This window comes from Jaculus jaculus, chromosome 17 (genome assembly GCF_020740685.1).
Source record: "Jaculus jaculus isolate mJacJac1 chromosome 17, mJacJac1.mat.Y.cur, whole genome shotgun sequence".
NCBI classification, from domain to species: Eukaryota; Metazoa; Chordata; class Mammalia; order Rodentia; family Dipodidae; genus Jaculus; species Jaculus jaculus.
The window spans coordinates 16,783,635-16,804,379 of record NC_059118.1 but is presented as its reverse complement, the minus strand read 5'-3'; the positions used below and the strand labels follow the sequence as shown (position 1 = coordinate 16,804,379).

Below are 20,745 nucleotides of genomic sequence, written 5' to 3'. Positions count from 1 at the left end.
GGAGAGATGGCTTAGCGCTTAAACTCTTGCTGTGAAGCCTAAGGACCCCAGTTGGAGGCTCGATTCCCCAGGACCCACGTTAGCCAGATGCACAAGGGGGCGCACGTGTCTGCAGTTCGTTTGCAGTGGCTGGAGGCCCTGGTGCACCCATTCTCTACCTATCTGACTCTTTGTCTGTCGCTCCCAAATAAATAAAAAAAATTTAAAAATATTTTAAAAACCAAAAAATAAAAACTGCTTTCTTCCCTCTAAGTATATTTTTTTTGTTCATTTTTTTTTTATTTGAGAGCTACAGACACAGAGAGAAAGACACATAGAGGGAGAGAGAGAGAATGGGCGCGCCAGGGCTTCCAGCCTCTGCAAATGAACTGCAGACGCGTGCGCCCCCTTGTGCATCTGGCTAACGTGGGACCTGGGGAACCGAGCCTTGAACCGGGGTCTTTAGGTTTCACAGGCAAACGCTTAACCACTAAGCCATCTCTCTAGCCCCCCCTCTAAGTATATTTTGATACCCATTATCTTCTCTATCTTCTCCCAAGCCTCTAGTAACCTCTCTGAATTTCTAGCTTCTACAGATATATAGCACATGCTTTTCTGTACCTAACAATCCACTCCATATGTCTTCTAGTTACATTCATGTTGCTGCCAATCATAGAATAACTATTTAAGAGAGAGAGAATGGGCCCACCAGGGCCTTTATTCACTGCAAACACAGTTCAGCCCTCAGCATATAACTTAAATAACCCTTAGGTTTTGTTTTGCTGTGTGGTTAGCCATAGAAGGGAAGCCAGTGACCAACGCTGGTAGTCCCTAACTGAGGCAGGGACCTATTTAAGTGTCCTTTCTTACTGCTTCAGCTAAAACGCTAGAAAAAAAAAAAAAAAAATATATATATATATATATATATAAGTTCTCCCAGAAATTCAGACATGTGTTTATCTTTCTTGAACTGTGATCTTAAACCGAGCATGCTCAGGCATGTGTCTGCCCCGACCCGAAAGTGCTTTTCCATTTAAGTGTAGGCTCACTGAATAAAACTCCCGGACTTCCTTTGTTTGAGGAAGACATTGCTTTGAGAATCACTACCATGTTCTCTTCCTACTTCTTTACTCTTTTTTTTTTTTTTTTAATATTTGGCAGAGAAAGAGGGAGAGAGGGAGAGAATGGGCGCGACAGGGCCTCCAGCCACTGCAAACGAACTCCAGATGCGTGCGCCCCTTTGTGCATCTGGCTAACGTGGGTCCTGGGGAATCGAACCTGGGTCCTTTGGCCTTGCAGGCAAACGCCTTAACCGCCAAGCTATCCCTCCAGCCCTCTTTTCTCTACTCTTACATATTTGTTTTGTACTCAACAAGATGTGAACCCATTGTGTTCATTTACACTGCAATACCCATCCAGTGACACTTGATCTGATAAGCTGGACAGTCACTAACAGACTAATGAATGGGTGGCATGTATAATGGGCTTGTGTTGGACAAAGGGATGATTTGTGCTCTGGATGAGACCACGTAAGATTTTATCACACCACAGAATGGTGTGTAATGGCTAACATCCTTCATTGTCAACTTGACAAGGTTTTATGTTTTGTTTTTTTGTTTTTTTTTTCCAGATAGGGTCTCACTCTAGCCCAGGCTGACCTAAAGTTCACTCTGTAGTCTCAGGGTGGCCTCAAACTCACAGCGATCTTCCTACCTCTGCCTACCGAGTGCTAGACTTAAAGGCATGTGCCACCACGCCTGCCCTTCCCCCGCCCCCAATATGAGAGCGAGATGGAGGGGTCAGAGAGTGGAGGCACCAGGGCCTCTTGCCATGACACATGACCTCCAGACATATGCTCGCCACTTTGTGCATCCGGCTTTTCGTGTGTACTTGGGAATCAAACCCTGGGCCTTCAGGCTTTGGAAGCAAGTGCCTTTTTTTTTTCAAGGTGGGGTTTCATTCTAGCCCAGACTGACCTGGAATTTACTGTGTAGTCTCACAGGGTGGCTTTGAACTCATGGTGATTCTAACCACTGCCTTCCAAGTGCTGGAACTATACGTGTGCGCCACCATGCCTGGCGTAAGTGCCTTTTAACCACTGAGCCATTTCTCCAGCCCAACTTGACTGGGATTTGTTTTATTTGGTGGTTTTTTGAGGTAGGGTTTCACTCTAGTCCAGGCTGACCTGGAATTCACTATGTAAGTCTCAGGGTGGCCTTGAATTTAGGGCAATCCTCCTACCTCTGCCTCCCAAGTGCTGGGATTAAAGACGTGTGCCAACACACCCATCACTTTTGTTTTTTGTTGTTTTCGAGGTAGGGTCTCACTCTAGCCCAGGCTAACCTGGAATTCACTATGGAGTCTCAGGGTGGCCTTGAACTCATGGCAATCCTCCTACCTCTGCCTCCTGAGTGCTGGGATTAAAGGCGTGCGCCACCACGCCCGGCCCATCACTTTTTAATAGCATTAAAATCACTCTTTGGGGCTGGAGAGATGGCTTAGCAGTTAAGGCACTTGCCTGCAAAGCCAAAGAACCCAGGTTTAATTCCTCAGGACCCACAGAAAGCCAGATGCACAGAATGGCACATGCATCTGGAGATTCTTTGCAGTGGCTGGATGCCCTGCTGTGCCCATTTTCTCTCTTCTCTCTGCTTGCAAATAAATAAATAAATAAATAAAATCACTCTGGTTTTGCAAATAGACATTTCTTTACTACACAGAGGAAAAGGACACAAAATTAACCCCATTAGTCTCCATATTATCTCTTCAGAGTATATATCATCAGGATGCTGGAATGGCTCATTTTTGTCACCACACTTACTATGCTCTCATTATCGCGTTTTACATAGGTGAGTTCACTGCCAATGGGAAAAAAGAAAAAGATGAGCAGACAAAAGGCAGGTATAGCTATCGATACTAATTAGAACCTCGCAAAAATATATTCTTCCCACTTGGTCCTTTAATCACTCCTAAATTTGCTTTTTGTTTGTTTGTTTGTTTGTTTGTTTGTTTGACTTAGAGGTAGGGTCTTGCTCTAGCCCAGGCTGGCCTGGAACTCATGGCAACCCTCCTCCTCTGCCTCCTTTGTGCTGGGACTAAAGGTGTGCATCACTACACTGGGCCTAAATTTGCTTTTGATTAGCCATACACATCTGGCAGTTAGTCAAATTATCCCTCAGGAGCAGCAGTCGCCACCTTCTGTGGTCTGCCTGTGCCGTGATTCTGCGTCTGACTGGGTAAGTCTGGTTTAATAACGATGAGTGAAGCTGGACATGGTGACCATACCTGTAAGTCCAGCACTCTGAGGATCAGGAGTTCGAGGCTAGCCTGGGCTACACAGCAACACTCTGTCTCAAAAACAAATAACCATATGATATTTTAATTTCATTTAATTTTTTTTCCTTTTTATTTTTTTTTTTCTTTCCTTGAGACAGGGTCTCACTTTAAGCCCAGGCTGGAATTCACTATGTAGTCTCAGGATGGCCTCGAATTCATGGCAATCCTTCTACCTCTGCCTCCCCAAACCCTCCTTTTTTTTTTTTTTTTTTTTTTTTTTTTTGGTTTTTCGAGGTAGAGTCTTACTCTTAGTACAGGCTGACCTGGAATTCACTATGTAGTCTCAGGCTGGCCTCAAATTCAAGGCAATCCTACCTCTGCTTCCCAAGTGTTAGGATTAAAGGCATATACCATCACGTATGGATTTTTTTCTCCCTTTTTTGAGGTAGAGCCTCATCTAGCCCAGGCTGACCTGGGACTCACTCTGCAGTCTCAGACTAGCCTTGAACTCACAGTGATCCTCCTACTTCTGCCTCCCAAATGCTGGGATTGAAGGCATGTGCCACCATGCCTGGCATAGATGTTTTTTAAATTTATTGACAAGCAGAGAGGTACACAGAGAGAGAAACAGAGAGAACGCACATGTATGGATATACCAAGGCCTCTAGCTACTGCAGACAAACTCCAGAAGCATGCTCCACTTTGTGTGTCTGGCTTTACATTGGTACTGAGGAACTAAACCCAAATCCTTGGGCTTGGCAGGCAAGCTCCTTAACATGGATACTAGAGAATCAAAACCAGATCCTTAGGCTTTACAGGCAAGTACCTTCACTGCTCAGCCACCTCTCCAACCCCTAGATTTTTGTTTGGAGACAGGGTCTCAAACAGCCTAGGCTGGACGCAAATTCTCTGTGTAGCTGACAATGATCCTGAGCTTCTTTTTTGTTTATTTATTTGAGAGCGACAGACAGAGAGAGAAAGGGGGGCAGGGGGAATGGGCACACCAGGGCTTCCAGCCACTGCAAACGGACTCCAGACGCGTGTGCCCCCTTGTGCATCTGGCTAACGTGGGTCCTGGGGAAACGAGCCTCGAACCGGGGTCCTTAGGCTTCACAAGCAAGTGCTTAACCACCGCTAAGCCATCTCTCCAGCCCAGTCCTGAGATTCTGATCTTCTTGCCTGCACCTCCAACTCCCAAGTGCTAGGATTACAGGCATGTGCTGGTTTATCTGGTAAATTCATAAAAGCACTGTAGAATAGAATTCTCCCATTAGACTGCTTGCTGAACTCAAAGTGTATACACTAAGAGAAGTCTACCAGGTGGTGTGGAAACAGCGGAGCATACTTCTGTCAAACATTCTAATTCCATAATAAGGAGGGGGCACCCTTTTCCATCCAGCGCCCCTAAGTGTCAGGGCTGCTTTGCACTAACCCAAGCTGACCCCTCTTCTGCTTTCTAAATGGCCCTGAAGACACCAAGATGAAGTCCTGTTTCTGCTTCTGCCCACCAAGCATTGTCAGATTCCCTAGAGGTGAGACCACAGCCCACTAATAGGGCTCACCTCAGACTTGGCATGTGCCTGACCCTGGGTTCAATCCCCAGTACAAACAAAAAAGTCGCCCAGGGCTGGAGGGATGGCTTAGCCATCAAGACGTTTGCCTGCAAAGCCAAAGGACCCAGGTTCATTTCCCCAGGACCCACATTAGCCAGATGCACAAGGGGGCACACGCGTCTGGAGTTCGTTTGCAGTGGCTGGAGGCCCTGGCGCACCCATTCTCTCTCTCCCTCTTTCTCTGTCTAATTAATTTTAAAAAATTTAAAGCTCTAGCTGGGCATGGTGGCACACGACTTTAATCCCAGCATTCGGGAGGCAGAGATAGGAGGGTCGCTGTGAGTTCGAGGCCACCCTGAGACTACACAGTAAATTCCAGGTTAGCCTGAGCTAGAGGGAGACCCTACCTTGAAAAACCTAAAGATTTTTTTAAAAAGACCAAGCTGGAAATGTCATGATTCTGGATTTCAAAATATATTACATAGGCTGGAGAGATAGCTCAGTTGTTAAAGGTGCTTGCTTGCAAAAATATATATGTATATTACACAAAGATATGTTACATGATATTCACAGAGAAAGAAACACAGAGCACAGGAAAAGTGTTGGAGACTGAACCCAAGGCCTCTGTGTGCAAGGCCAGCATTCTATCAACTGAGCTATATCTCGGCCCTAAGGCTAACTTAAAAAGCAAAACAAACCAAACAAAAACAGGGCGGGAGAGATGGTTTAGCTGTGAAGGCATTTGCCTGCAAGGCCAAAGAACCCTGGTTCAATTCCCAAGGACCCATGTAAGCCAGATGCACAAGGGGGCACCTGCATCTGGAGTTTGTTTGCAGTGGCTGGAGGCCCTGGTGCACCCATTCTCTCCCTCTCTCTCTCTCTCAAATTAATTAATTAATTTTAAAAAAGACCCTTTTCGGGCTGGAGAGATGGCTTAGCAGTTAAGGCACTTGCCTGGGAAGCCCAAGGACCAAGGTTCAATTCCCCAGCACCCATGTAAGCCAGATGCACCAGGTGGCACATGCATCTGGAGTTTGTTTGCAGTGATTGGAGGTCCTGGTGTGCTCATTCTCTCTTTCTGCCTCTTCCTCCCTCTTTCTCAAAGACAACTAAAATATTAAAACCAATTGAGCTGGGCATGGTGGTCCAGTCCTTTAATTCCAGCATTTGCACTTGGGAGGATCGCTGTGAGTTTGAGGCCAGCCTGAGACTACAGAGTAAGAGGTCCAGATCAGTCTGGGCTAGAGTAAGACCCTGCCTCGAAAGAAAAATAATTTTTTTTTTTTTTTTTGGTTTTTCGAGGTAGGGTCTCACTCTGGTACAGGCTGACCTGGAATTAACTATGTAGTCTCAGGGTGGCCTCGAACTCATGGTGATCCTCCTATCTCTGCCTCCCAAGTGCTGGGATTAAAGGCGTGCGCCACCACGCCCGGCCGAAAAATAATTTTTTTAAGGTAAACTTTAAGTCAGAAAGTAGGGCTTACCACAGTTTGGTCAGATTTTCCCCCTTATATTCCAGGTGACAGCAGCTCCTGAGGTACGGGTGACACCTTTCCTCATCCCACATGTACAAATGTAGTGAACCATCCTCAAGTATGACGGTGACATGGGGATAATCCTTCAAAGGTAAGATACCCAACAGTGAGCGGACAGGAGTCAAGTTCAGATCAAACCGCGCGGAGGAGGAGGGGCATACCACGTACCATCTGTAACCTCAGGACATCTGCCTGGTGGTCCGCAGTTTGATGCAGCAGTTTGCCAGTGATGGAGTAAAGGAGTAGTTTTTTCCCACTTTCAAAGAGAATCACATTTTCAGGACTGACATCCATCCAGTGTGGACATTTTATTCCAGGCGGCAACAGGAAATTTGCAACACGTTGTCCTGGTTTCATATAAAACACATACAGATACACTGTGAATCGTTTTGTAAGAATATCCCTTAGCACTGAAAGACGGACTCCCTTACTTTCATATTTCAGTCTGGTGGGGACAACGGGAGTGATTTGACAAATCCATGCCGCTGCTCAGGGCAAGGGATGCAGCAACATGGAAACAGAGGCTGGAGAAAACCAACAGCTTGGCAATTAGCTTTGGTGCAAGTCAAGCAAGTTCGGGTTCACCTCCAGCTGAGGAGCCTCCTGGCTACCTTTATGAAGACGGATATGTATCTGCCTTAAAAGTGGGAGTCTGTGGCCGGGCGTGGTGGCGCACGCCTTTAATCCCAGCACTCGGGAGGCAGAGGTAGGAGGATCGCCGTGAGTTCAAGGCCACCCTGAGACTACAGAGTTAATTCCAGGTCAGCCTGGACCAGAGTGAGACCCTACCTTGAAAAACCAAAAAAAAAAAAAAAAAGTGGGAGTCTGTGAACTAGGAAAGAAAAGCAAGTGATTCTGTGTGTGCATGTGTGTGTACATACATGAACAGACCAAAAGTCAGCCTCAAGTATCTTCTTCAATCACTCATGTACATATGTACACATACATACAAGTGTCTGTGTGTGTGTTATTTTTGATTTTTTATTTTCCGAGGTAGGGTCTTACTCTAGGCAGGGCTGACCTGAGCTCTCTGAATTCCCAACCTGGCCTCGAACTCCATGATCCTCCTGCCTTTGCCTCTGGAGTGCTGGGATTGAAGTCATGTGCCACCATGCCCAGTTTCACCTTTTTATTTATTTATTTTAAATAATTTATTTTTATTTATTTGTTTGAAAGAGAGAGAGAGAGAGATAGGCAGGGAAAGAGAGAGAATGGGCATGCCAGGGCCTCCAGCTGCTGTAAATGAACTCCAGATGTATGCACAACACCACCTTGTGCATCTGGCTTATGTGGGTCCTAGGAAATCAAACCTGGGTCCTTTGGCTTTGCAGGCAAGTGCCTTAACTGCTAAGCCATACCTTCAGCCCTCACCTTCCTTTAAAAAAAAAAAAGTATTGTTTATGAGAGAGAGAGAGGGAGAGAAAGAGAATGGGCACACCAGGGCCTTTGCTGTTGCATACAAACTCCAGACGCATGCACCTTAAACAGCATGGATACTTAAGAATCCAATCTGTGATGCCGGGCGTGGTGGCACACGCCTTTAATCCCAGCACTTGGGAGGTAGAGGTAGGAGGATCGCAGTAAGTTCAAGGCCACCCTGAGACTACAGAGTTAATTCCAGGTCAGCCTGGACCAGAGTGAGACCCTACCTCGAAAAACCAAAAAAAAAAAAAAAAAAAAAAAAAAAGAATCCAATCTGTGGCAACAGGCTTCAAAAGCAAATGCCTTTAACTGCTGAGCCATCTCCCCAGTCCTCTGTCTTATTTTATTTATTTATTTATTGGGTTTACAGGTAGGGTTTCACTCTAGTCCAGGCTGACCTCAAATTCACTATGTAGTCTCTGGGTGGCCTTGAACTCACAGCTGGTATTAAAGGCATGCACCACCATGCCTGGCTCCTCCGCCTTATTTTTTGAGATAGTCTCTCACTAAACTTGAAGCTCACCAGTCTGGTTAGATAATTAGCCAGAAAGTCCAGGGACCCTTCTGTCTCTGCTCCCCCAGCACTGAGCTCACAGGCAGGCACAATGTGCCTGATTTATTTGTTTTATTTTTATTTGAGAGAGAGAGAGAGAGGCAGAGAGGCACAGAGAGAGAGAGAGAGAGAGAGGGAAAGAGGCAGAGGAGCACAGAGAGTGAGAGAGTCAGAGAGGCGCAGAGAGAGAGAGAGAGAGGCGGGGGGGGGAGAGGTAGGGAGGAACACACATACATACACATAGAGAGAGGGGCACAGAGAGAGAGAGGGAGGGAGGGAGAGGAAGAGAGAGAGAGAGAGAGGGAGGCAGAGACAGAGAGAGAGAGGCAGGGAGACAGAGACAGAGAGGGAGGGAGGGAGGCAGGGAGGGAGAGGGAGGGTGAGAAAGAGGAAGGGAGGAAGGGAGACTGGGAGAGAGGAAGGGAGGGAGGGAAGAAGGGTGGGAGAGAGGAAGGGAGGGAGGGCAGCAGAGAGAGAGGGAGGAAGGGCGGGAGGGTGGGAGAGAGAGAGAGGGAGGGAGGAAGGCAAAGAGAAAGAGGGAGGGAGGGTGGCAGAGAGAGAGGGAGGGAGGTAGAGAGAAAGAAAGGGGAGGGAGGGAAAGAGAGAGAAAAAGGGAGAGGAAGGGTCAGAGAGAGAAAGAATATGTGTGTGCCAGGGACTCCAGCTGCTGCAAATGAACTCCAGACGCATGTGCCACCCTGTGCAACTGGCTTATGCAGGTCCTGGGGAATCAAAGCTGAGTCCTTTGGCTTTGCAGGCAAGTGCCTTAACCACTAAGCTATCTCTCCAGCCCTCTGTGCCTGATTTTTAAAAAGTTGTTAAATTATATTTATTGAGGTAAGTACAGAGCCAAGGAAAGGCGCCCATGTGGCTAGAGATCCCATGTGGAAGGCCTGGGGAAAAAAAAAGCATGGAAAGATGAGAACAGAAAATTCAAGGATCTACACATTTAATGCAGTCCCCATCAAAATTCCAATGGCATTCTTCACAGAAATAGAAAAAAAAATCCAAAAATTCATTTGGAATCACAAAAATTCTCAAATATCTAAAACAATACTGAGCAACAAAAATAAGGCTGATGGTATCACTATACCTGATTTTAACCCATTCTACAGAGCCATAATAACAAAAACAGCATGGTACTGGCACAAAAGCAGACATGTAGATCAATGGAACAGAATAGAGGACCCTGATGTAAGTCCAGGTAACTAGAGTCACCTGATATTTGATAAAAATGCCAAAAATACTCATTGGAGAAAAGATAGCCTTCTCAACAAACGGTGCTCGGAAAACTGGATATATGTCTGTAGAAGGGTGAGGAAATAGATCCTTCTCTTTCTCCATGCATAAGAATTAAGTCCAGATGGATTAGAGACCTTAACATCAGACCTGAAACTCTGAAACTGCTAGAGGAAAAACTAGGGGAAACCCTTCAACATATTGGTCTTGGCAAAGATTTTCTGATTATAACCCCAATTACTCAGGCAATAAAACTACAGATTAACCACTGGGACCTCATGAAATTACAGAGCTTCTGTATGGCAAAAGACATTGTGAATAGAGCAAACAGGCAACCTACAGAACAGGGAAAAAAAAATCTTTGCCAGCTATTCATCTGATAGAGGATTAATGTCTAGGATATACAAAGAACTCAAAAAATTAAATAATAAGAAATCAAAAAAATAAATTATTAAATTAAAAAATAGGCTATGAAGGGCCGGGCGTGGTGGCGCACGCCTTTAATCCCAGCACTCGGGAGGCAGAGGTAGGAGGATCACCGTGAGTTCAAGGCCACCCTGAGATGACAGAGTTAATTCCAGGTCAGCCTGGACCAGAGTGAGACCCTAACTCAAAAAACCAAAAAAAAAAAAAAAAAAATAGGCTATGAAACTAAATAGAGAGCTCTCAAAAGAAGAAATACAGTTGGCCTATAAGCATCTAAAAAAAAGTTCTACATCCCTAGTCATCAGGGAAAAGCAGATTAAAACTATGCTGAGATTCCAGAGGCCAGTAAGCTAGAAAAGAGACTTAAAGGGAAGAGAAAGGAAGGGAGGGGTACTTAATATGATGGTATTATATATATGTAAGTAGAATAATAGATTAATGGGGGTGAAAAGACCCAAGTGAGGACAGGGGAAGAGACTGAGTAAAGGAAAGGTGGAGAGAGGGCTAATCAAAATCTAGGAGGATATAAATAACTCATATGGAAACCTACTTTTTTGGACAACAGAACACTCAGGAGCCATAGATTGTTGCTAGAAAATTTTCAGTGCCAGGGATGAGATAACTTCCAGTGAGTTGTTGTCCAGGGAGGTCCCTGATGTCCCCCAAACCATTATAGGCCATTGCTAAGGCCCTTGGTTTCCCACCAGGATTTGATGGTAAGACCCTATTGCTGAAGACTCCACATACTTGGGCTGCAAGGCCACTGAGAAATCCTGCTAGAACTGAGCTGATAACCTCCTCCATGTAGACCAGCTAACAGAAAGCTGGAAGAATCCATTCTGCATGCAGTTCAATGGGAGAAAGAGAAATCACCAGTGAAGATAATCAACAGTGGACACTGCAAGCCTTATATTTTGCCAGCCAGGCCAAATGAGCCAAAGGGTGCAATAGTGGCACATCTGTCATGCTAAAAACCAACTGCCCTCTACATGGACTGGAGGCCCACTCCATGGGAGGGCATACATCCCTGATACTGAAAACTTAAAAAACAAGGGTAGTCATGAGCCATAGGGGTGTAATGTCTGCTGCTGTCTGGCTGAATGTATATAGTATGCTCATCAAACTGGCCAGTAAGCACTTCTCTTAATGTTCACACCCTTATATCAATGCTACTCTCACTTTGGGTAGAGAATCTTCTCTTTTCAGATGGCAGTGACCTTTGGATAACTCAGAAGGCACTATGGTGCTATAAAGAAGTGACAGGGGTGCTCAGTACTGCAATATCTCTATCACACCTTCCAAGGCTCAGGGTCTAATGTGGAAGAGGTGGAAAGTATGTAAAAGCCAAAGGAAGGGTAGGACTCCTTACAATGTGCTCCCCCCCCCCCCCCAGATACAAAATGGCCTGGATATCCATGACCTCGCAGTGCCTGACACTACCTACACAAGACCTACCTTTGACGTCCATTTGGCCCCCAGGCATCTCCGTTGTCATCAGGTCATAGGTGATGAACCCTCTTACTTTGTTGGATCCTATACGGTACATCAGTATTATCCTGTTTTCCCTCCTTGGAATCCAGCAGGCTCTGTAGCAGGATGCAAACGGGAAGGAGAAGTGCAGAGGGGAGCTGTGTTCCGATGGTTTCAGCAAGCTGTCCAGGAAAAACACCTAAGGAGAGAGCATCACATGCATAGTGGGATGAAGCTGGGGTTGGTGGCGCACACCTTTAATCCCATCACTCAGGAGGCAAACGTAGGATGATCACTATGTGTTTGAGGCCACCCTGAGAAGAATACGTAGTGAATTCCAGGTCAGCCCGGACTAGAATGAGACCCAAACTCAAAAAAAAAAAAAAAAAAAAAAGAAAGTGGGAGCTGGAGGGATGGCTTAGTGGTTAAGGCATTTGCCTGCAAAGCCAAAGGACCTCGGTTCGATTCCCTAGGACCCACGTAAGCCAGATGCACAAGGGGGCACATGCATCTGGAGTTCATTTGCAGTGGCTGGAGGCTCTGGCACAACCGTTCTCTCTCTCTCTCTCTCTCTCTCTCAAATAAATAAAAAAATGATTTAAGAAAAAAAAAAAAAAAGAAAGTGGTTGGGTGTGGTGGCGCACGCCTTTAATCCCAGCACTTGGGAGGCAGAAGTAGGAGGATCACTGTGAGCTCGAGGCTACCCTCAGACTACATAGTTAATTCCAGGTCAGCCTGAGCTAGAGTGAGACCCTACTTCGAAGAAAAAAAAAAAAGAAAACAAAGTGGGCTGGAGGGATGGCTTAGTGGTTGAGGCATTTGCCTGAAAAGCCAAAGGACCCAGATTGGCTTCCCCAAGACCCACGTTAGCCATATGCACAAGGGGGCACGTGTGCCTGGAATTCATTTGCAGTGGTTGGAGGCCCTGGCATGCTCATTCTCTCTCTTTCTCTCTCCCTCCCTTCCTCCCTCTTTTTCTGTCAAATAAATAAAAATATTTACAAGAAAGAAAGAGGGTGTTCTTTAAGTAAATAAAAAAATATTTTTAAATCTATCAAATGGGCTGGAGAGATAGCTCAGCAGTTAAGGTGCCTGCTTTCAAAACCAAACAACACGAGTTTGATACCCCAGGACCCATGTAAGCCAGATGTACAAGGTGGTGCATGCATCTGGAGTTCATTTGCAGTGGCTGGAGGCCCTGGCATATCCATTCATATTCTGTCTTTCTTCTTTGTGTCTTTTTCTGCTTGCCAATAAGTAAATTTTTTAAAATCTATCAATCTGGAGAGATTGCTTAGCAGTTAAAACGGTTGCCTGCAAAGCCTAAGGACCAATGTTCAACTCTCCAGATCCCACATAAGCCAGGCACACAAAGGTGAGGCGAAATGTCTGGAGTTCAATTTCAGTGGCTGAGGCCCTGGTGCACCAATTATCTCTCACTCTGTCTTTCTCTTTGTCTAAAAAAAAAATTCAGCCAGGTGTGATGGCACATGCCTTTAATCCCAGCACTTGAGAGGCAGAGGTAGGAGGATCACTGCAAGTTCGAGGCCACCCTGAGACTATATAGTGAATTCCAGGTCAGCCTGGACTACTGAGAGACACTACCTTGAAAAATCAAAAACAAGAGCCGGGCATGGTGGCTCACGCCTTTAATCCCAGCACTCGGGAGGCAGAGGTAGGAGGATTGCCATGAGTTCAAGGTCACCCTGAGATGACAGAGTTAATTCCAGGTCAGCCTGGACCAGAGTGAGACCCTACCTCGAAAAACCAAAAAAAAAAAAAAAAAAAATCAAAAACAAGCAAAGTTTCTTTATAAATCTATCAAGAGTAGACGCTAACAGCTTGGCACCAGACTGACCCCAGCAACTAGACTAAGGGATCTTCCCGGGGGGGCTGAGCAGTCACTGATTCCACTCGGTGGGTGGGTGAGCAACTCACTGTCTTCCCATCCCACCTGTCATTCAGATAGAATGGAGCAATCCCTGACCATGAGGTAGGATCTTGATGTAGCTTAGGTTAACGAGGAATTCACCCTGAAGCCCCAGGCTGGCCTTGAACTCATAAACCCTCCCACTTTAGCCTCCTGAGTGCTGGGATTAAAGTCATGTACCACCACACCTGCATGTTTACCTTATTTATTTATTTTATTATTATTACAATTTTGGTTTTTTGAGGATTGGTTTCACTCTGGTCCAGGCTGACCTGGAATTCACTATGGAATCCCAGGATGGCCTCGAACTCATGGCAATCCTCCTACCTCTGCCTCCCGAGTGCTGGGATTAAAGGTGTGTGCCACCACGCCCAGTTTATTTATTTTTGAGGTAGGGTTTCACTCTAGCCAAGGCTGACCTGAAGCTCACCCCATATTCCCAGGCTGGCTTGAGTTCAGTGTCCCTCCTACCTCTGCCTCTGGAGTCAGCCAAACGGTTACACAAATTATCTTGCCCACACTGGACTCATCAGATTGAGATTGGTTAAATAGATTTTTCCCTTCTTGGAGAACAAGTGAAGGATTGTTTTATCATTTGTGGGACCAAGGGGCACAGATTAAATCTATTTAGCCCAGGAATTCATGGTTCTCCTCCTATCTCAGCCTCCTGAGCACTGGAATTACGGGTGTGTACTACCATGTCTGGTTCTGGGTTTTGTTTTGTTGGGGAGGGGGCATGGTTTTGAGGCAGGGTTTCATTCTAGCTCAGGCTGACCTGAAATTCACTATGGAGTCTCAGGGTGGCCTTGAACTCACGGCAATCCGCCTACCTCTGCCTCCCGAGTGCTGGGATTAAAGGTGTGCACCACCACGCCCGGCTGACTCTTCTTAACTTGACCCATCCCATTTTAAAATTGAAAGTCATAAAACAACACCTACCTTTGGCAAGACACGAGGATGTGTCCCGTATGCAACAATCCATTTCTTATCAGGAGAACAGTGTAGGTGGTTAACATCATATGTGAATGCATTGACTGTGGAAAGCAACTCTAAATTGGGCATTGTGAAGGTGTGGACATTACCATCACAGTCACCTATCTGAAATCAAAGCATTGGCACTCTATAAGTACAAAAATACAAGAAATCCAGAAATACAAAACACCACCTAGATGGGCCACCATGTTTTCAATGACACAACAGAGACCCAAGCCACTGAGGTGCCTGCCTCACAAAGTTGTGATAATCCTATGGATTAAAAATGTCAAACCCCAGCCAGATGTACTGGTTCACACTTGTAACCTTAGCATTTGGATTTTTTTTTTTTTGGGTGGGGGTGGTCATTTCAAGGTAGGGTCTCAATATAGCCCAGGCTGACCTAGAACTCACTCTGTAGTTCCAGGATGGCCTCAGACTCACTGTGATACTCCTACCTCTGCCACCTGAGTGTTGGGATTAAAGGTGTGAGTCTGCCAGCCTGGGTAACCCCAGCATTTGAGAGGCTGAGGCGGGAGGATCACTGACTTTAAGGTCAGCCTGCAGATGCTGGAGAGAGATGGCTCAGCGGTTATGGCACTGGCCTGCAAAACCTGATGACCCAGGTTCAATTCCCCAGTACCTATGCTAGATGCACAAAGTGGACATACGTCTGCAGTTCATTTGCAGTGGCTAGAGGTCCTGGTGTGCCCATTCTCTCTCTCTCCTTGCAAATCAATCAATAAAATTTTTTGGGGGGGGCGCTGAAGAGATGGCTTAGCAGTTAAGGTGCTTGCCTGGGAAGCCTAAAGATCCATGTTTGACTCTCCAGATCCCACATAAGCCAGATACACAAAAGATGAGGCAAGTGAAGGGCTGCACATGCCCACTAGGTGGCAAAAGTATCTGGCGTTTGATCACTGTGGCTGAGGCCCTGGTGCATCAATATTCATATATTCTCTCTCATAAGAAAAATGTATTGAAAAATTTTTTTTGTTTATTTTATTTATTTATTTGAGAGCAACAGACAGAGAGAAAGAGGCAGTGAGAGAGAGAGAATGGGCGCGCCAGGGCTTCCAGCCACTGCAAACGAACTCCAGACGCGTGCGCCCCCTTGTGCATCTGGTTAATGTGGGTCCTGGGGAATTGAGCCTTGAACCAGGGTCCTTAGGCTTCCCAGGCAAGCACTTAACCGCTAAACCATCTCTCCAGCCCAAGAAAAAATGTATTTTTTAAAGTCAGCCTGGGCTAGAGTGAGACTGTCTCAAACAACAACAACAAAAATCCTAAGCCTGGGCTGAGTAGATAGTTTATTGGTTAAACACACTGGCTTGTAAAACATAGTGGTCCTGGTTCCACTCCCCAGTACCCATGTAATGCCAGATACACAAAGTGGTGATGCATGCATCTGGACTGTTTACAGTGGCAAGAGCCCCTGCTATCCCCATTCTTTCTCTCTCCATCTCTCTCCTTACAGATAAACAAAGAAAAAAAAAATCTTGGGCTGGAGAAATAGCTGTTGAAGTGCTTGCCTGCAAGCCAAAAGACCCAAGTTCACCTCCCCAGGACCCATGCAAGTCAGACGTACAAGGTGGCTCATGTGTCTGGAGTTCATTTGCAGTGGCTGAAGACCCTGGCTTGCCTGTTCTCTATCTGCCCCCCCCCATTAAATCAATTAAAAATTAAAAAACAATCTTAAGCACCACCAAAGCACATTCTTCCCAAGAATATCAAGTGGGATTTCAGTATCCTTTTATTCCTCAATGTCTGATAAAATTTGCATCTTTCCGTTCGCTGTCCCTGTCCAAGTCCATGGACTCAATAGTAAGCATTTGAAAGAACAGACTTAAAATATTTGTGGGGCTGGAGAGATGGCTTAGCGGTTAAGGCGCATGACTCTGAAGCCTAAGGACCCAGGTTCGATTCTCCAGGTTCCACATAAGCCAGATGCATGTGGTAGCACATGAGTCTGGAGTTCATTTGCATTGGCTAGATGCCCTGGTGCACTCATTCTCCCTCGCCCTCTCTCCCCCTCTCTCGGTCTCAAACATATAAATAAATCAGAGAAAAAAAGCTTAAAAATATTATTTATGTATGTGTTCATGTATACATGCCACAGCCTCCTGACACTGCAAACAAGCATCTGTCCGGCTTTATTTGAGTGACTGGGGAATAGAACTGGGCTGACAGGCTTTGCAAGCAAGTGCCTTTAATCATTGAGCCATCTCATCTTCCTAGTCCTGGTATGGAAGGTTCTTTGGCCAGCATTTATAAGTATGTTGTCTGACTCTCAAGCTATGCAGGGTGACTCCAAGATGACAGATTTGAATGTGGCAGGCGTGGGACCTCAAGATCTTCGAGGCAACAGGCATTTTGTTCTGCGTGCCCACTCCAGATGTGAGGCTCACTTACCGCCAGGAATGGGCCATCCTTTGTGAGAAAGGGTGCCATCGAACGACTGTGGCACGGCATGGCGCGAGTAGCCAAAGCATTCTCATCGCGACAGTTCCACACTTTGAGGGTGGCATTCAAGTCCTCGGTGATGGCAAGATGCATCTGAGGTAAGGTCGCCATTAGAGTGAGACTTTTCTGCTGGACTGGGCTTGACCAGATCATCGTGCCCTGGAGAGCAAGAACAACCCTGTGTTCAGAGAACTCTGCACGCCCACTGTGTTTGCATCTATGCTGGTTTAATCTGGAAACCTTCTTTCCAATTGGAGCCACGTTTTTTGAGATAGGGTTTCGCTCTAGCCCAGGCTGACCTGGAATTCACTCCGTAGTCTCAGGGTGGCCTCGAACTCGTGGCAATCCTCCTACCTCTGCCTCCCGAGTGGTGGGACTAAAGGCGTGTGCCACCAGGCATGGCAGAGCCTCTTTTTTGTTGTTTTGCTTGTGTATGAGTGTATGGTCTGTGGGCTTGTGTGAATGCGTGTTCATGTGTGTGTGCGTGGATGCTCATGCGCAGGTCAGAGGTGACAAGCGCTTCCTCTCTTGCTTTTCCACTTTGTTTTATCCCCCCCCTCCCCAAGGTAGTCTTGCTCTTGCCCAGGCTGACCTGGAATTCACTATGTAGTCTAAGGGTGGCCTCAAACTCACGGCAATCCTCCTACATCTGCCTCCCAAATGCTGAGATTGAGGGCATGCACCACTATGCCCAGCTATTTATTTAAAAAACTTATTTTGGGGACTGGAGAGATGGCTTAGCGGTTAAGCGCTTGCCTGTGAAGCCTAGGGACCTCGGTTCGAGGCTCGGTTCCCCAGGTCCCACGTTAGCCAGATGCACAAGGGGGCGCACGCATCTGGAGTTCGTTTGCAGAGGCTGGAAGCCCTGGCGCGCCCATTCTCTCTCTCTCCCTCTATCTGTCTTTCTCTCTGTGTCTGTCGCTCTCAAATAAATAAATAAATTTTTTTTTAAAAAAAAACTTATTTTGGGGCTGGAGAGATGGCTTAGCCATTAAGCGCTTGCCTGTGATGCCTAAGGACCCGGTTTGAGGCTCGTTTCCCCAGGACCCACTTTAGCCAGATGCGCAAAGGGGTGCATGCGCCTGGAGTTCGTCTGCAGTGGCTGGAGGCCCTGGCGCACCCATTCTCTATCTATCTGCCTCTTTCTCTCTCCGTCACTCTCAAGTAAATAATAAACAAATTTTTTTTAAAAAACTTATCTTTATTTAAGAGAGAGCGCCAGGCATGGTGGCATATGCCTTTAATTGCACCCAGCACTTAGGAGGCAGAGGTAGGAAGAGCGCCATGAATCCAACGCCACCCTGAGACTTCATAGTCTTGGGCTATGTAGTAAACTTGGGCTAGGATGAAACCCTAACTTAAAAAGCCAAAAGAAACCCCAAACAAACAAACAAGTTAAAAAAAAAAAACCCAAAACACGCCACAAAGGAAAGAGTGAGTTCAGTGTTCGGGAGCATGAGGGCCTCCTGCCACGGCAAATGAACTTCAGACACATGTACCACTTTGTGCATGGAGTTCAAGGTGCCAGGCTTTGCAAGCATCTTTAATGTCTGAGCCGTCTCTCCAGCCTCCTCCCCTCTTTTTTTCTTTATCTTTTAAAAATATTGTATTTATTTATTGGAGAGACAGAGAGAGGCAGATAGGGAGAGAATGGGCATGTTAGAGCCTCCAGCCACTACAATTGTATTCCAGATGCCTGCACCACCTTGCGCATCTATCTGGCATATGTCGGTCCTGGGGAATCAAACCTGGTCCTTCAGCTTTGCAGGCAAGTGCCTTAACCACTAAGCAACCTCTGTAGCCCACATTTTTTTTTTATGTAGAGTCTCACTCTAGCCCAGGCTACCCTGGAATTTACTATGTAGTCTCAAAGTGGCCTCAAACTCATGGTGATCATCCTACCTCTGCCACCTGAGTGCTGGGATTAAAGGTGTGTGCCACCCCCAGCTGCAGCCCACATTTTTAAAAACTATTTTTATTTATTTATTTGAGAGAGGAGAGAATGAGCACACCAGGGCCTCCAGCTACTGCAAACATACTCCAGACACATGTGCTACCTTGTGCATATGGCTTATGTGAGTTCTAGGGAATTGAACCTGGGTTCTTAGGCTTTCCAGACAAGCTCCTTAACCACTAAGCCATCTCCCCAGCCCAGCAAATCACTTTTAAAAAAGTTGGCTCTATTGGAGGGGATGTGGAAGAAGAGGAACCCTTCTACACTGCTGGTGGTAATGCAATCTGATCCAGCCATTGTGGAAATCAGTGTGGAGGTTCCTAAAACAGCTAAAGATTGATCTACCATATGACCCAGCTATAGCACTCCTAGGCATATATCCAAAGGACTCATCTCATTTCCTTAGAAATATGTGCTCAACCATGTTTATTGCTGCTCAATTTATAATAGCTGGGAAATGGAACCAGCCTAAATGTCCCTCAACTGATGAGTGGATAATGAAGATGTGGCACATTTATACAATGGAGTTCTACTCAGCGGTAAAGAAAAATGAAGTTATGAAATTTGCAGAAAAATGGATGGACCTGGAAATTATACTAAGTGAGGTAACCCAGGCCCAGAAAGCCAAGCGCCACATGTTCTCTCTCATATGTGGATCCTAGCTACAGATGATTGGGCTTCTGCGTGAGAAGGAAAATACTTAGTAGCAGAGGCCAGTAAGTTAAAAAGGAGACATAAAGGGTGGAGAAAGGAAGGGAGGAGGATACTTAATAGGTTGATATTGTATATATGTAATTACAATGATTGTTAAGGGGAGGTAATATGATGGAGAATGGAATTTCAAAGGGGATAGTGTGGGGGGTGGGGAGGGAGGGAATTACCATGGGATTTTTTTTATAATCATGGAAAATGCTAATAAAAATTTAAAAAATTTTAAAAAAAGTTGGCTATGGACACTCATGCCTGTAACCCCAGCTCTGAGGAAAGTGGAAACATGAGACTTTCTGGGGCTCCCTAGTCAGCCAGTCTAGCTGAAAAGCAGTGAACTCCAGGCTCAGTGGTAAACTCTCCCTGAAGGAAAGAGGAGGAGTGATAGGGGAGGTAACCTGATGGCTTCCTCTGGCCTCCTCATATGTGCTCAGAGGGCACATGCATCTTCATACATGTGCACACCACATGTATGACACATACCCCAAAATGGAAAATAAAGATGTGACTGAGTGTTGGGTCAACGTAAGGGGATTACATTGGAAGATACCTGGAGACAGAACTGGCCCAGATGGCTAAGGGTGTGACTGAAGGAGGAGTCCAGGTCGGGACTAACGTTCATGGCGATGGGAAGCCCAGCAAAGCCATCACGGTACTTTGAGTTTATTCGACTTCCAAGTGGAAAGTGAGGAAGAGCTGGAATCCAGAGAAGAGGCCCAGGTGTCATAACATGGCCCTCATGGTGGTCAGCTGAGAAGATGCTACATCAAACTTAGAGCCAGGTGTGCTCAACAAGGAAATGTAAGCCCCCCCAAACTCTCCCACAGCACCTTAAAGACAAGAAGATAAGAGTCCAGCAAAGGAGCTCGGGAAGGAACGCAGACACCAGGAGTCAAGGATGACAAGTGGGTGAAGAAAACGTGTCCAGAGGAAGGACAGGTCAGCTCGATCAATGGACGAGAATCAACCACTGGATTTAGCAACCGAGCAGTGGTTCTCCGTGACCTTGAAAAGCACTCGGGTGGAAGTCAACACCAGATATGAGCAGATCCAAGAGGGTGAGAGAGAAGGAGAGCTTTTCTTTAAGTTTTGTTGCAAAGAAAAGCAGAGAAACAGGGCACAGGCAGGGAAGGAGGGGTCGGAAGAATGAAAGAGGGCTTTGGTTTGCTGTGTTCTGTATGATGGAAGAAATAAACTGTACTGATGGCAGGATGATCTAGAGAGAGGAGGGAGGCCCAGTGATAAGCAAAATGCAGCACAGGGGG

General features: G+C 46.1%; 1 protein-coding gene across 1 annotated transcript in view; it reads right to left on the bottom strand.

Moving 5' to 3' along the window:
• Positions 1-6,288: 6,288 nt before the first annotated feature.
• Positions 6,289-20,745, bottom strand: part of Fbxw12 (F-box and WD repeat domain containing 12) — a 30,263-nt gene continuing 15,806 nt past the window's right edge. The window contains exons 6-10 of the mRNA XM_045136972.1: positions 16,768-16,977; positions 14,323-14,481; positions 11,439-11,652; positions 6,512-6,690; positions 6,289-6,426 (exon numbers count right to left, since the gene is read on the bottom strand). Of these exons, the coding sequence (XP_044992907.1) occupies positions 6,289-6,426; positions 6,512-6,690; positions 11,439-11,652; positions 14,323-14,481; positions 16,768-16,977 (900 nt within the window). The remainder of the gene's footprint in view (positions 6,427-6,511; positions 6,691-11,438; positions 11,653-14,322; positions 14,482-16,767; positions 16,978-20,745) is intronic.